This window comes from Pristiophorus japonicus, chromosome 12 (assembly GCF_044704955.1).
Source record: "Pristiophorus japonicus isolate sPriJap1 chromosome 12, sPriJap1.hap1, whole genome shotgun sequence".
Lineage (NCBI taxonomy): Eukaryota > Metazoa > Chordata > Chondrichthyes > Pristiophoridae > Pristiophorus > Pristiophorus japonicus.
Window position 1 is genome coordinate 14,202,909 of NC_091988.1, and position 14,753 is coordinate 14,217,661.

At 43.4% G+C, this 14,753-nt stretch overlaps 1 protein-coding gene across 11 annotated transcripts in view; it reads right to left on the reverse strand.

Moving 5' to 3' along the window:
- LOC139277138 (microphthalmia-associated transcription factor-like) overlaps positions 1-14,753 on the reverse strand; it is a 403,865-nt gene that overhangs the window by 348,266 nt on the left and 40,846 nt on the right. For 4 of the 11 annotated variants that reach the window (XM_070895178.1, XM_070895176.1, XM_070895189.1 and 1 more), the window contains exon 2: positions 13,828-13,872. The exons of 5 other annotated variants lie outside the window; for them this stretch is intronic. In XM_070895178.1, coding sequence (XP_070751279.1) covers positions 13,828-13,872 — 45 coding nt within the window. Of the gene's footprint in view, positions 1-12,081; positions 12,156-13,827; positions 13,873-14,753 lie in introns of those variants that run through there. 2 more of the 11 variants (XM_070895188.1, XM_070895183.1) reach the window with 2 other exon arrangements.

The window sequence follows — 14,753 nt, forward strand, 5'->3', positions numbered from 1 at the left end:
CACATGAACTGAAGCATATTTTATTACATGCCAAAAAAACTGCAATACTAAGGAAGTTCTATTGTTACTATACATATGTGTGCTTGTATTTTCTCTATCAACAAAATGCCTATCACCACAGAATCCAATAAATGATCTGACTGAACAAGTATAGAAGAGAAACGCTACAGTGCTCCGATATCCTGTTCAGGCATTTCTTATTGTGTTACTAACTATATTTTTATTGACAATTGGAATACTAAACGATGTTGTGTTTAGGATTACCACCTTTCACAGAGCCCAAAACCAGATGGCGCAGGGAGAAGGTTTGGGATGAGGGGTAGCATTTATAGGGTTAATGCATGTTTTGTGCAGCATCATACAGTTAAACTACCAACCAAATGTAACAACCAGTATACTGCGATATAGGAAGGATTTTTTTTTTTTAAAAGCTTGTACATGGGACGTGGGCGTCGCTGGCAAGGCCAGCAATTATTGCCCATCCCTCATTGCCCTTGAGGTGGTGGTGTTGAGCCTCCTTCTTGAACCACTGCAGTCCATGTGAAGGTACTCCCACACAGTGCTTTTGGGGAGGGAGTTCCAGGATTTTGACCCAGCGATGAAGAAGAAACGACGACATACTTCAAAGTCAGGATGGTGTGTAACTTGGAGGGGAAGGTGGAGGTGGTGGTGTTCCCATGCGCCTGCTGCCCATGTCCTGCTAGGTGGTAGAGGTCGTGGGTTTGGGAGGTGCTGCCGAAGAGGCCTTGGTGAGTTGTTGCAGTGAGTCTTGTAGATGGTGCATATTACAGACCTGGTGCTCTGGTGGTGGAGGGAGGGAATGTTGAAGGTGGTGGATGGGGTGCCAATCAAGCGGGCCAATTTTGTATCCATACTGCCACTTTCCCCTTATCTTCTTAATAAGCCTCCTGTATGGCATGTTAGCAAATACCTTCCAATAGTCCAAAAACACAATATCTACTGCACTACTTTGATCAGCCTTCTCTGTTGCCTCATCAAAGAATTCAATCAATTTAGTTAGACACGACTTACCTTTAACAAATCCTTGCTGGCGCTCCTTGATTAACCCATGCCTTTCCAAGTCAGTGTTTATTTTGTTCCTGATAATGGTTTCCAATAACTTCCCCATCACTGAAGTTAGGCTAACTGGCCTGCACTTTCCTGGGGCTAGACTTTCCCACTTTGTTTGCTAGGGCCCAAAAAATGGGCGATGTTCCAGTCTTAGCGATGTTGCAGCCTTCGTGATCGCTGGATCAAAGCCCATTTTTTGGATCGTGACTGTCGGCTCGGCGATAGCCCAGCGATGTGAAATGGGCAAAGCATGAGCCCAGTGATGTGACATCACCCAGCGATAGCCCAGCGATGGTGAAGGCAAAAGCTTCCCTAGCAACGGCCTTCTGTGCATGCGCAAATTTTTTTTTTCGGTGGTCATGTTTTCCCGCGTTTCAGGAGGTCAGGGGTTATCTACACAGGCGCAGAAAGGGGAGAGAGATCAAGAGAGAGGAGATAGAAAGAGAGGAGGAAGGCAGAGACAGAGAGGTGAGAGAAAAGAGAAAGACAGAGAAATATGTCCGACAGCAATGTAAGTGGGAGAGATGTGGAGAGGGGAAGGTAGAGGGCCAAACCCTTCTCTGAGGAGGCCAACGAGGCCCTCGTGGCGGAGGTGCACTGCCGGTGGGCCCAATTGACTGGGGGGGGGGGGGGGGGCGTGGTGGAAAACCAGCACCAAGGGCGTACCGCAGGTTATGGGGTGAGACAGCCGATGTCGTCTCGTCTGCGTCCCACATGCCCAGGGGCTCCGATCAGTGCCGTAAATGCTGGAACAGCCTCGTTGCTTCAGCAAGAGTAAATACAACTTTATATTTTAATGATGCACATTCTAAGTATAATAATCATTATAATTGTAATTCTTCTGGATTGAATGCAAGCTTTTTATTCTAACTTAAATAACATACATCATCCCCACTAAGAACTGGACAGGGCCATGAACCTATGCCCATTTTAAGTCTCTCTGGCTGCTGTCACTTACACAGGGACCCAGCATGGACTGGGGGAGGGCTGCCTTTGCTCACAGTCTGGCCTGGGACAATTTTGGACATTAGATACTGCCATTGCCGACTTCAATGTAGATTGTATTCGAGAGAGATATATGTGGCAAGCGTTAGCCTCTAAACACAACGATCACGAAGGAAGACCCAAATAACCTTCTGGAAATACTCGGGGACCGAGGGTCTAGCGAGAAGGAGGAATGAAGGAAATCCTTATTAGTCAGGAAATTGTGTTGGGGAAATTGATGGGATAGAAGGCCGATAAATTCCCAGGGCCTGATAGTCTGCATCCCAGAGTACTTAAGGAAGTGGCCATAGAAAGAGTGGATGCATTGGTGATCATTCTCCACCAGTCTATCGACTCTGGATCAGTTCCTATGGACTGGAGGGTAGCAAATGTAACACCCCTTTTTAAAAAAGGAGGGAGAGAGAAAATGGGGAATTATAGACCGGTTAGCCTGACATCAGTGATGGGGAAAATGTTGGAATCAATTATTAAAGATGAAATAGCAGCGCATTTGGAAAGCAGTGACAGGATCGGTCCAAGTCAGCATGGATTTATGAAGGGGAAATCATGTTTGACAAATCTTCTAGAATTTTTTGAGGATGTAACTAGTAGAGTGAACAAGGGAGAACCAGTGGATGTGGTGTATTTGGACTTTCTAAAGGCTTTTGACAAGGTCCCACACAAAAGATGTGTGCGCAAAATTAAAGCACATGGTATTGGGGGTAATGTACTGACGTGGATAGAGAACTGGTTGGCAGACAGGAAGCAGAGAGTCGGGATAAATGGGTCCCTTTCAGAATGGCAGGCAGTGACTAGTGAGGTGCCGCAGGGATCAGTGCTGGGACCCCAGCTATTTACAATATACATCAACGATTTAGATGAAGGAATTGAGAGCAAGATCTCCAAGTTTGTAGATGACACTAAGCTGGGTGGCAGTGTGAGCTGTGAGGAGGATGCTAAGAGGCTGCAGGATGACTTGGACAGGTTAGGTGAGTGGGCAAATGCATGGCAGATGCAGTATAATGTGGATGAATTTGAGGTTATCCACTTTGGTGGCAAAAACATGAAGGCAGAATATTATCTGAATGGCGGCAGATTAGGAAAAGGAGGTGCAACGAGACCTGGGTGCCATGGTACATCAGTCATTGAAGGTTGGCATGCAGGTGCAGCAGGCAGTGAAGGCGGCAAATGGCAAGTTGGCCTTCATAGCGAGGGGATTTGAGTATAGGAGCAGGGAGGTCTTACTGCAGTTGTACAGGGCCTTGGTGAGGCCTCACCTGGAATATTATATTCAGTTGTGGTCTCCTAATCTGAGGAAGGACGTTCTTGCTTTTGAGGGAGTGCAGCGAAGGTTCACCAGACTGATTCCCAGGATGGCAGGACTGACATTTGAGGAGAGACTGGATCGACTGGGTCTATATTCACTGAAGTTTGGAAGAATGAGGGGGGGCTCTCATAGAAACAGATAAAATTCTGACGGGACTGGACAGGTTAGATGCAGGAAGAATGTTCCTGATGTTGGGGAAGTCCTGAACGAGGGGTCACAGTCTAAGGATAAGGGGTAAGCCATTTAAGACCGAGATGGGAGAAACTTCTTCACTCAGAGTTGTTAACCTCTGGAATTCTCTACCGCAGAGCGTTGTTGATGCCAGTTCGTTAGATATATTCAAGAGAGACTTCGATATAGCCCTTACGGCTAAAGAGATCAAGGAGTATGGAGAGAAAGCAGGAAAGGGTTACTGAGGTGAATGATCAGCCATGATCCTATTGAATGGTGGTGTAGACTCGAAGTGCCGAATGGCCTACTCCTGCACCTATTTTCTATTTTTCTATCTTTGTTATAAGCATGCATCAATTGTGGACACAACCCCTATTAGCATATAACGTTTGAAACTGTTGTGTATCAATGACATAACCTAGTCAAGTAACTTATGCCTTGCGCTATTCACGTTTGCAGAGGAAGATAGCTCATAATCGGGCACAGCAGAGGTGCACCGGGAGAGGCCCTGCTGTAATACAGCCACTAACCGGTCTTGAGGAGCGTGCTGCAGCACAAGTGGGGGCCCACAGTCGAGCGGTCACCACCCGTGGTGTTGCCGGACCATCCCATGCGCCACGTGAGTAATGTGTCAAGCAGTGTAAGAGCTATGTGACATCTATTCATTATCATATCATAGGCAAATGATGTCATGTTATGCATGCAGCCTCTGTGCAACTCTCGGCCACGCTCAGGTCGACAACATAAGAACATAAGAGCAGTCCATCTGTGCCCTTCTCTACCCACGCCCCATAAACCCTCGCTCCCTTATCATTCGGTCGATCTGCGACTGATCCAGCCTCCACAGCTCTGTGGTGCAATGAATTCCACATCGATGTACTGCCATAGATACCACCATATGATGCATTAATATGTAACATTTCTCGGTCACATTTATGGGATTAGTGCTATTCCTCCTACGTATGCCGGTGCGGTGGAACAATGCTTTCTGCTCTAATAATCTCAATTGTGTCTTGCAGCTTTACCAGCTCCAGAGGTGCAATGGGAGGACAGACGCTCACATGGACCTGACCCACTGCATGTGTCATTCACCACAGGTGGTGAAGAGGAGGAGACCACCGAGCCCGAGGAGGAGGAGGAATACCTGGAGACAGAGGAGGATGCCCCTTGCATCCGTCTGTCTGTGGAACCTGCGGCCACGATGGGGATCCCAACTGAGGTGGTATCGGCACCAAGCGGCATGCAGTTGGCGACGACAAGGGGCACATTGGTACCATCGCAGACCCCGGGTCAGCGGCTTGAGCAAAGGCCTGCCCTGGACGACTGCGTGGAGAGGCTGGCACGACTGTGCGAGGAGTCTGTCGCGATCCAGCGCGAGCAGCTCCAGGTGTTTGTGGGGTTCACGCAGGAATTCTCCCGGGTGACTGCTCGCCAGGCGGATGATCCTGGAGTAGCGTGGAATCTTCGCCTCCAACCATGCCATGCGGCATGCATGCTTGGCGGCACACGTCACTGCACCCCGAGCTCCCGTGACCACAAGCACCGGCGGGTCAGGAGGATGCACCACCTCCTGGCTCAGAAGGCGATCCCCCTGTTTTGTCTTCCCCGCCAACAGCCCCCCCCCCAACAGGCGATCATTTCAGCATGCCCCCCACCACGGCAGGAAATCTTGCCATCGCCACTGCACGCCGGCTTCGGAGCATTACCCGGGGACCAAAACAGGTGGTGAGGTCACGGCCCAGGTGATTCAGGATCTGGAGGGAAAGGTAGCCTCAGGTGGGGGGTGGGGCACTCTTTTTAATATTGTTCCTATTGTTCATATTTATTGTTGGTGTTGTCGTTTCACTGTTGGGTTGGGGCGGGTGGTGTTTTCGTGTTTGTAATTGAAAAACAACGTTCAAACGTTGTAATTTTCTTAAAACCATTTTGTTTCACTTTACAATTATTGTGCAGTGTCTTCTAATAACAGAAGTTAAAATAGAACATTAGTGCAACTGTTGTAAAACAATGTTCAGGCCAGACCAAGTAAGTATGAAACCTCACTTATTTATATAAATATAACAAAACGTCTAATTGTGAGTGTATCTTTAAAAGACCCTTAAATAATTCACAAACTATCTAAAGGCCTCTGCTCTTCCTCCGACGTTCGAAATGGTGTCCGTAGTGCCGAGCTCTGAGAGGAAGGCCAGGCAATGGCAACTATTCTCCAGTAATGTTGTCGGCGAGCGATCAGCCCAGCGATGTGCCGAAAGTTGGGCTGGGCGATGTGTGGGCGATCACCTCAGCGTTGAGAGCCAAAAGTTGGGCCGGGCAATAAACTCAGCGATAAGCTCAGCGATGTGTCCAACTTTCCATCTTTGGGCGATATCAGCCCTTTTTGGGCGATATATGGGGCACTAGCCCAGCGATATGAAGTGGAAAGTCGCGCACCTGGTTTATTCCTCTCCCCTTTCTTTAATAGTGGTATCATCTTAGCAACCCTCCAATCCTCTGGCACTAATCCTATATCCAATGAGGATTGATAAATTGTGAGCAATGCCTCTGCTATTACTACCTTTGCTTCTTTCAGCAACCTAAGATGCATTCCAGGACCAGGTGGCTTAACAACTTTCAGTCATGTTAATCTTTTTAGTAAGTCTTCTCTATCTATTAATATCCTGTCCATAACTTCCCTCTCCTCTTGTAGTGTAATCTTCACATCTCTTGCTTCATTTGTGAAGGCAGATGCAAAGTGCTCATTTAAAGAGATATTTCGTAACTCTCAAGAAAAATATATTCCAGTGAGGAGGAAAGGGTATAAAAGAAAAGATAGCCATTTGTGGCTAACTATAGAAATAAAGGATGATATCCAATTAAAAACAAGGGCATACAAAGTGGCCAAAACTAGTGGGAGGACAAAAGATTGGGAAGATTTTAAAAGCCAGCAAAGAATGGCTAAAAAAATGATTAAGAAAGGGAAGTATGAAAGTAAACAAGCACGAAATATAAAGAGAGATATTTAGTTTCTACAGGTAAATAAAAGGAAAAGAGTGACTAAAGTAAATGTTGATCCCGTAGAGGACGAGACCGGGGAATTAGTAATGGGGAACATGGAGATAGCAGAAACTCTAAACAAACATTTTGTATCAGTCTTTACTAAAATTATCCCAACAGTGGATAGTCAAGGGGCTATAGGGGGGGTAGGAACTTAACACAATCACAATCACTAAGAAGGTGGTACTCAGTAAGATAATGGAATTAAAGGCAGATAAATCCCCTGGACTTGATGGCTTGCATCCTAGGGTCTTAAGAGAAGCAGTGACGGGGATTGTGGATGCATTGGTTGTAAGTTCTGGGGAAGTCCCAGCAGACTGGAAAACTGCAAATATAATGCCCATATTTAAAAAAGGAGGCAGACAAAAAGCAGGAAACTATAGACCAGTTAGCCTAACATCTGTGGTTGGGAAAATGTTGGAGTCCATTATTAAAGAAGCAGTAGCAGGACATTTGGAAAAGCATAATGTAGTCAGGCAGAGTCAGCATGGATTTATGAAGGAGAAACCATGTTTGACAAATTTGCTGGAGTTCTTTGAGGATGTAACAAACATTGTGGATAAAGGGGAACCAGTGGATGTGGTGTATTTGGACTTCCAGAAGGCATTTGACAAGATGCCACATAAAAGATTACTGCACAAGATAAAAGTTCACGGGGTTGGGGTAATACATTAGCATGGATAGAGGATTGGCTAACTGACAAAACAGAGAGTCGGGATAAATGGTTCATTCTCTGGTTGGCAACCAGTAACTAGTGGGGTGTCGCAGGGATCAGTGCTGGGACCCCAACTCTTTATAATCTATATTAACGACTTGGATGAAGGGACCGAGTGTAACATAGCCAAGTTTGCTGACGATATAAAGATGGAAGGAAAAGCAACGTGTGAGGAGGACACAAAAACCCTGCAAAAGAACAGACAGGCTAAGTGAGTGGGCAAAAATTTGGCAGACGGAGTATAATAATGTTGGAAAGTGTGAGGTTATGCACTTTGGCAGAAAAAATAATTGAAGAGCAAGTTATTATTTAAATGGAGCAAAATTGCTTAGTGCTGCAGTGCATGAAACACAAAAGGTTAGTATGCAGGTACAGCAAGTGATTAGGAAGGCCAATGGAATCTTGGCCTTTATTGCAAAGGGGATGGTATAAAAGCAGGGAAGTCTTGCTACAGTTGCACAGAGTATTGGTGAGGTCACACCTGGAATACTGCGTGCAGTTTTGGTTTCCATATTTACGAAAGGATATACTTGCTTTGGAGGCAGAGAAAGTTCACTAGGTTGATTCCGGAGATGAGGGGGTTGACTTATGAGGGAAAGGTTGAGTAGGTTGGGCCTCTACTCATTGGAATTCAGAAGAATGAGAGGTGATCTTATCGAAATGCATAAGATTATGAGGGGGCTCGACAAGCTGGATGCAGAGACGATGTTTCCACTGATAGGGGAGACTGGAACTAGAGGGTATAATCTTAGAGTAAGAGGCCGCCCATTTAAAAAGAGATGAGGAGGAACCTCTTCTCTCAGAAGGTTATAAATCTGTTGCATTTGCTGCCTCAGAGAGCTGTGGAAGCTGAGTCATTGAATTTAAGACAGAGATAGATAGTTTCTTAACTAACAAGGGAATAAGGGGTTATGGAGAGCGGGTGGGGAAGTGGACCCGAGTACATGATCAGATCAGCCATGATCGTATTAAATGGCGGAGCAGGCTCGAGGAGCCGTATGGCCTTCTGCTCCTATTTCTTATGCCCTTATTTTAATAGATTTGCCATATCCGTTGCCTCGACATGAAGATTTCCCTTTGGTTCCTTAATAGGCCCAACATTTTCCCGAGCAAACTGCTTACACTTTGTACGTTTATAAAATGTTTTAAGATTCAATTTAATGTTGTGTGCTAATCTTTTCTCGTAACCTCTCTTTGCTTCCCGTATTAACTTTTTCAGTTCTCTCCTGTACTTTCCATAATCTTTCTTGTTATTGACTGAATGTTGCCCCTGACATTTGTTATAAGCTTCCTTTTTCTGTTTTATTTTAACTTTTATTTCCTTTGTCATCCCGGGCACATTAGTTTTGGATACTCCACCTTTTCCCTTCAATGATTTTCCTAAAGATTTGACACAAGTTTTTCTGGATAATTAAACATACCCAGGGTATCTGTATGTCTTGCACTATGGACATAGCAAGTGATCAACAGTTGAGCTGTTCATTGTCAATCTAAATGCCTTCACTAGTGATAGTGCTGCCAAAAAGGTCAACTCATCGATTCCAAATATACAAATTTTCAACCTTTCACAATCATGGTGCATAATACTTCCTTCTTGATATGTGCATATCTTCTCTCAGCACACAGTAAATGAATGCGATGCATGAAGAACAATTCCTGTTCTTCTTTATTAAACTTCAGAGTGGCTCTTCTAATAACTTCAACTACTTTCTGAAGTCTTTCATGTTCCTTTTTTGGATGAACCCACAATGTTGTCATCCACTGGTCTGTTGACACCTTCTATTTGCCCATACATCATATAGTTTGTTTTGTGATACACTTCCAGCACCAAAGCAATGCCAAATGGAATCTTTGAGAATCTGTACATTCCATAAGGAACACTGAACATAATACCATGGAACTTGTGTTATCCAATTTCAGTTGCCAGAAATGGAGGAAGCATCTAGCTTGCTAAAAATACTTTTCATTAGTAAACTGTCATAATTTCCCAACAAGTTGAAAACTTGAAATGTTTCCTTTTAATAGGCCGGTTTATGTTTGAGGCCCCCAAAAAAATGCACAATTTATCACTTTGTGTCAATAATTACTAGAGTTTCCTAATTCCTTCATCTATTTTCTTTATGACCTCTAAATCCTCCATTCTATCAAAACACATTTTTATTTATTTCCCACAGTGGAAAGGTAGTTTCTTGATGAGTGTATTACTGGGATAATTAATTTATTAATCCTAATCTGGTGTTACTACGGAGAAGAATCCAATTCTGAAACAGATCCTTGTATTATCGTATAAATGCTCCATACCCTTTGTCATCTTGCACCTTTACTGTGAATACCTATTTTTACTAGATCAAGTTTCTCACAAGCTTGGACATCGAAAAGTGGCTGCACATATTTTGGCATCACTACAACTGACAATTGATATTTGGCATCCTTAAATGTGACGTGGATAGCACACCTTCCTTTCACGGGTATGTCTGTTTTCATACATCCAGTCACTTTAATCTTCATCTCCTGCAGTTTAGGTCTGTACAGTAATTGCTTTCAATCTTGCTTAGTTGCAACATTCACTTGTGTTTCTGTATCCAATTTAAATCATGTGATTATTCCATGCACTATTAATGATAGCATCTAATCTCATTTTCTTGACATGCAGCGATTATATCCATTTATAATTCACATGATTTTTCATTTCATGATTTGCAACATTATGCATCATGATTATCTTTGCTACATTTTAGGATGGGCTACTTGTAGGTTCACACCATTCACAATTTTGATTCTTATTTCCACAACCCAAGAATACCCACATTACCATAATTGCCAGGGTAAGCATGAAGTTATCCACTTTGATAGGAAAACTAGAAAAGCAGAGTATTTTTTAAATGGTGAGGGATTGGGGAATGTTGGTGCTCAGAGGGATCCGACTGTGCCTGTACATGTATCACTGAAAGTTAACAGACAGGTACAGCAAGCAATTAAGAAAGCAAATGGTATGTTGGCCTTTAGTACAAGAAGATTTGAGTATCAGAGTAACTGCAATTATATAGGGTGCTGGTGAGGCCGCACCTGGAGTATTGTGAACAGTTTTGGTCTCCTTACCTAAGGAAGGATATACTTACCATAGAGGGAAAGAAAGACCTGGATTTATATAGCACCTTTCATGACCACCAGACATCTCAAAGCGCTTTACAGTCAATGAAGTACTTTTTGGAGTGTAGTCACTGTTGTATTGTAGGAAACGCGGCAGCCAATTTGCGCACAGCAAGCTCCCACAAACAACAATGTGATAATGACCCGATAATCTGTTTTTTTGTTATGCTGAGTGCAATGAAGGTTCACCAGACTGGTTCCTGGGATGAGGGTTGGGGGGGGGGGGGGGGGGGGGAGGAGAGGATTGCCCTTTGAGAAGAGATTGAGTAGACAAGGTCAATATTCTCTATACTTGAGAAGAATGAGAGGTGATCCCATTGAAACATACAAAATTCTTACAGGGATTGAGAGGGTAGATACAGGGACGATGTTCCTCCCTGGCTGGGGAGTCTAGAACCAGGGGTCACAGTCTCAGAATAAGGGGTCGGCCATTTAGGACTTAGATGAGGAGAAATTTCTTCACTCAGAGGGTGGTGAATCTTTGGAATTCTCTACCCCAGAGGGCTGTGGAGACTCAGTTGTTGAGTATATTCAAGACAGAGATCGATATATTTTTGGATATTAAAAGAATCAAGGGATATGGGGATAGTGCAGGAAAATGGAGTTGAGGTAGAAGATCAGCCATGATCTTATTGAATGGCGGAGCAGGCTCGAGGGGCCGAATGGCCTGCTCCTGCTCCTAATTCTTATATTCTTATGAAATTCTTCAGGAAAATAAGTAATCTGCAATGTTTTTGCCGAGAACCTCCACACCAATGTGATCCATAGGCATTGTATAGATCATGGATTCCCGGTGTCCAGGGTTGCTCATCTGTATCTGTACTCCAACTGACGATCCTAAAGTACAAGATTGAGAAAACGAGAGAATTGTCGCTAAGTTTTATCAACTTAAGTTTGTGACTAGTGAATTATATGCTAAATTGAATTAAATCATGAAAGCGCTAGAAATTAAGGGTTAAATTGTAACTCCCTAAAACGGGTGGGTTGGCATCAGGTCAGAAGTTAAAATACAAAAAAATCTGAAAAAAGAACCAAACCCGCTCACTGCTTGTTTTAACGGAGGCGGTATGAGGGATGGGGAGCGGGTTGGGCATTTAAATATTATAATGAAGCTGCCTGCCTTCATTGTAACAGTCGTTTTTTTTTAAATCTTATGTTGGCCGGGTTTCCCAGGCCTTGGGAAACGCAGCAGCTGAAAGGAGGCGAGAAGGGCTGAATCCATGAGGTAACTGCCTTTACAGCACAGCTCGAGGGCCAGTAGGAGCAGGAGTGTTACCTCCAGGTCCAACAAGATACCCATTAAACCACACCGCCCCCCCGATCTGCTTCCTTCTCCCTTCACACCACCATTCGACCTCTGGAACCGCCATCAGATCCCCCTCCCCCAGACAACCATTGGAACCACGAATGGACCCTCCCCTCTCCCCGCCATCAGAACCCCACCAATGTTCCCTGTGGGAAAAAAAATTGGTGCGCGTACCCCTTTAATTGGCTAGGCAGCCCATTCAATTTTGTGCGCATGCGCGGTTATTTCCATTGTAAAGCCAGTGAGCGACCTGCACGAGACCTCCAGACCGCTACGATGCCACGCAGCATAGTGTGAACGTTGCATCCCCACCACTAGACCTACCTGATCTTCTCAGCTGCGGCCTTGTGAAGCAGACTTCTTCACTTGACAGGCCTCCAGCCTGTCAATCAGGCTGCCTGTGGGCAGGAAAGTGACAAAGAAAGATTTAAAGGAGCCCTGCTGTTAAAAACTGCAGGACATTTGGGAAACCCTTTCTTCCAGGTCGCCTGACCTCACAGCACCCCCCCCCCCCCCCCCCCCCCACATGGAACTCGCCTCTGGCTAAAATCCAGGCCTAAATCTCTACATTGTTTACCAACCCAGGAGTTGAAAATATTGAGACCCCAAAACACACACAGTTATCACCTACAGCCATTTGATTTTCCATTCCTGCTAAGTGTCAGAAGATTATTTTCACACTTCTTATCCTACAAAGTTTGAGAACTACTAAGAGTGACACAGCATAAAACTTACCAAAGGCTCTTTATGGCATCGTCAGAACTATCACACTAAATTCAGCTCCCTCGAGGTACTGTATTGACAACTACAGCTTTATCTTTAACAGAGAAAATTGATGGTAATATTAAACTGATACCCTACAATCTAAGTAAAGGAACAAGGGTCTGTCAGTGTCAACATCCTGGAAGTTACAGCAACCTCAATGGAATAGATTTCTCTTGTGAAGTCCTAACTTTAATAACTCGTTCTACGGCTTGTGTCATTATGGTGCATTTCTTCTCAACAGAGATCAGCAACCAATAGGAACATGCACCTGTGCCAGCTAAGTCATTAAAAATGTATTAAGTACTGCAGCAAATTTGATACTTAATGGGTTATCATCCAAGACTCTTTACTGTGTTTGCAAACAAAGCAACATTCAATGATGTCATGTGTGATGTGGCAACATCACTGTATCAATAACCATGTTGAGCAATTATATTGACATTTTAGAGTAGAACCTTTTTTTAAAACATCACTCGCGGGATGTGGGCATCACTAGCAAGGTGGGCATTTATTGGGTGACCGCTTTCCTGAGCACCTCTGTTAAGTCTGCAAATGTGACCCTGAGCTTCCTGTTCGGCAACAAGGGAGATTTTCAAATTATATTTCTTTAACTGTCCCTAGATTTAGGGGCATGGAGCGCTTTATATTGAAAGTACATCCCATATCTATTTTCTTCTTTTAATATATTTACATGTAGATAATGACATGCAGTGTGGCCAGGTAACTCAGTAAAACAATTGGTTGAAGTGTAATGGCCAACGATACAATACCGTTCCTTTTAAGTATAATCATTGTTGCTAATTAATAAAATCAGTCAATAGAAATAAAACACTTCTATAAATCACATTACTTCCACATGTAGCATGATACACAACATACTTCTCTTATGGAATGTAATTATTAAACCTTACTTCAAATGTACCCATTGGATATACATACAAAAAGTGGCACCAGATTGTTGGCGTATTCTAGTCAGTTCTGTCCCTTAATTATTGGCTTAAATGTTAGCTATTGGACAGAAATGCTTAACGCCCGACATTAATAGCACAAAATAAGCCATGACAGTCGTTTAAAATGAGTTCAAGCTGAAACAGCAGTTTTGCAGTGAGTGCTGAACATGCTAAATCAGTCACAGGCAGGATGATTCCACCCATAATTCTTCTTGAGCATTAATTATTTAATTATGTTCAGTTCATGCTCTGGTCTAATCACTTTCTTTTTAAAACTATCAACACGCAATCTGATGTTCTATTAAAGTGCAGACCTTTAAACAGGTTAGTCACACGAACAGCAAATGTTACTTACAGGAAACTGATCTTTTCTGTGTTTCCCCATCTTTTCTTGTTATACCTGTACAGAACAGCAGTACAAGGATGGAATCTGATCATACTGTACCAATTTCACCAGAAATAATGGGGGGGGGGGGGCAGGGCAGGGGGCGCAGTACAAAAATATAAAGAACAATGAATACAAGTAGATTTACTCCTCTAGACATCACAAGTAGGATCGCAAAGTGTTTGCTGTTATTAGTAAGTCCAGATATTTATGCCCAACAGTTACTTTGAATTGTCACTAGTGTTTCTTTGACAACAATGCCATCACCTGTGGAACGACACTGCCATTGCTGGTGGGATGTCCAGTTTCCAACTGCTACAAGTCAATAAGTTGAGCATAATTATGAATTAATCCCGTTCCACCAATACTGATGAGAGTATCAAATTCTGTAAGGATTCACTCAGCTGAAATGTTGTAGGCAACATATAGAATCCAAAAGAAACAGTTACTTCCACTATGTAAAATCAACAAGAGGGGAAAAAACGACAAATGATAACCTTGCTACTCACTTAAAAGATACTTGTGCAATTGCCATACAAATAAATGTGGGCCATTTTACACCCATTAATTTCCGTGTGACATTTTTTATTTATGCTTTCTCTATTGCTTATGGACAGATATAAAACATGCTGAAAGGTGTTCACTTACAAAGTTGTTTACAACACCAAAGTCCATTTTAGCATTAGACATTAAATGCTAAATGGAAACCCATAAAAACTAAACAACACTGCAACACCGTCAATTGCCATTGGATTAGGGGCCATCAAAATTGCAGTAACATTCACGAGAGTACAAAGAGTACCCAGGTAGGGTTAACACTACATGCATTTCTTGTTTTTAAATTGAATTCACCAAAATGTACATTTACATCTATACTTTATGAAGCCATTGTCTAT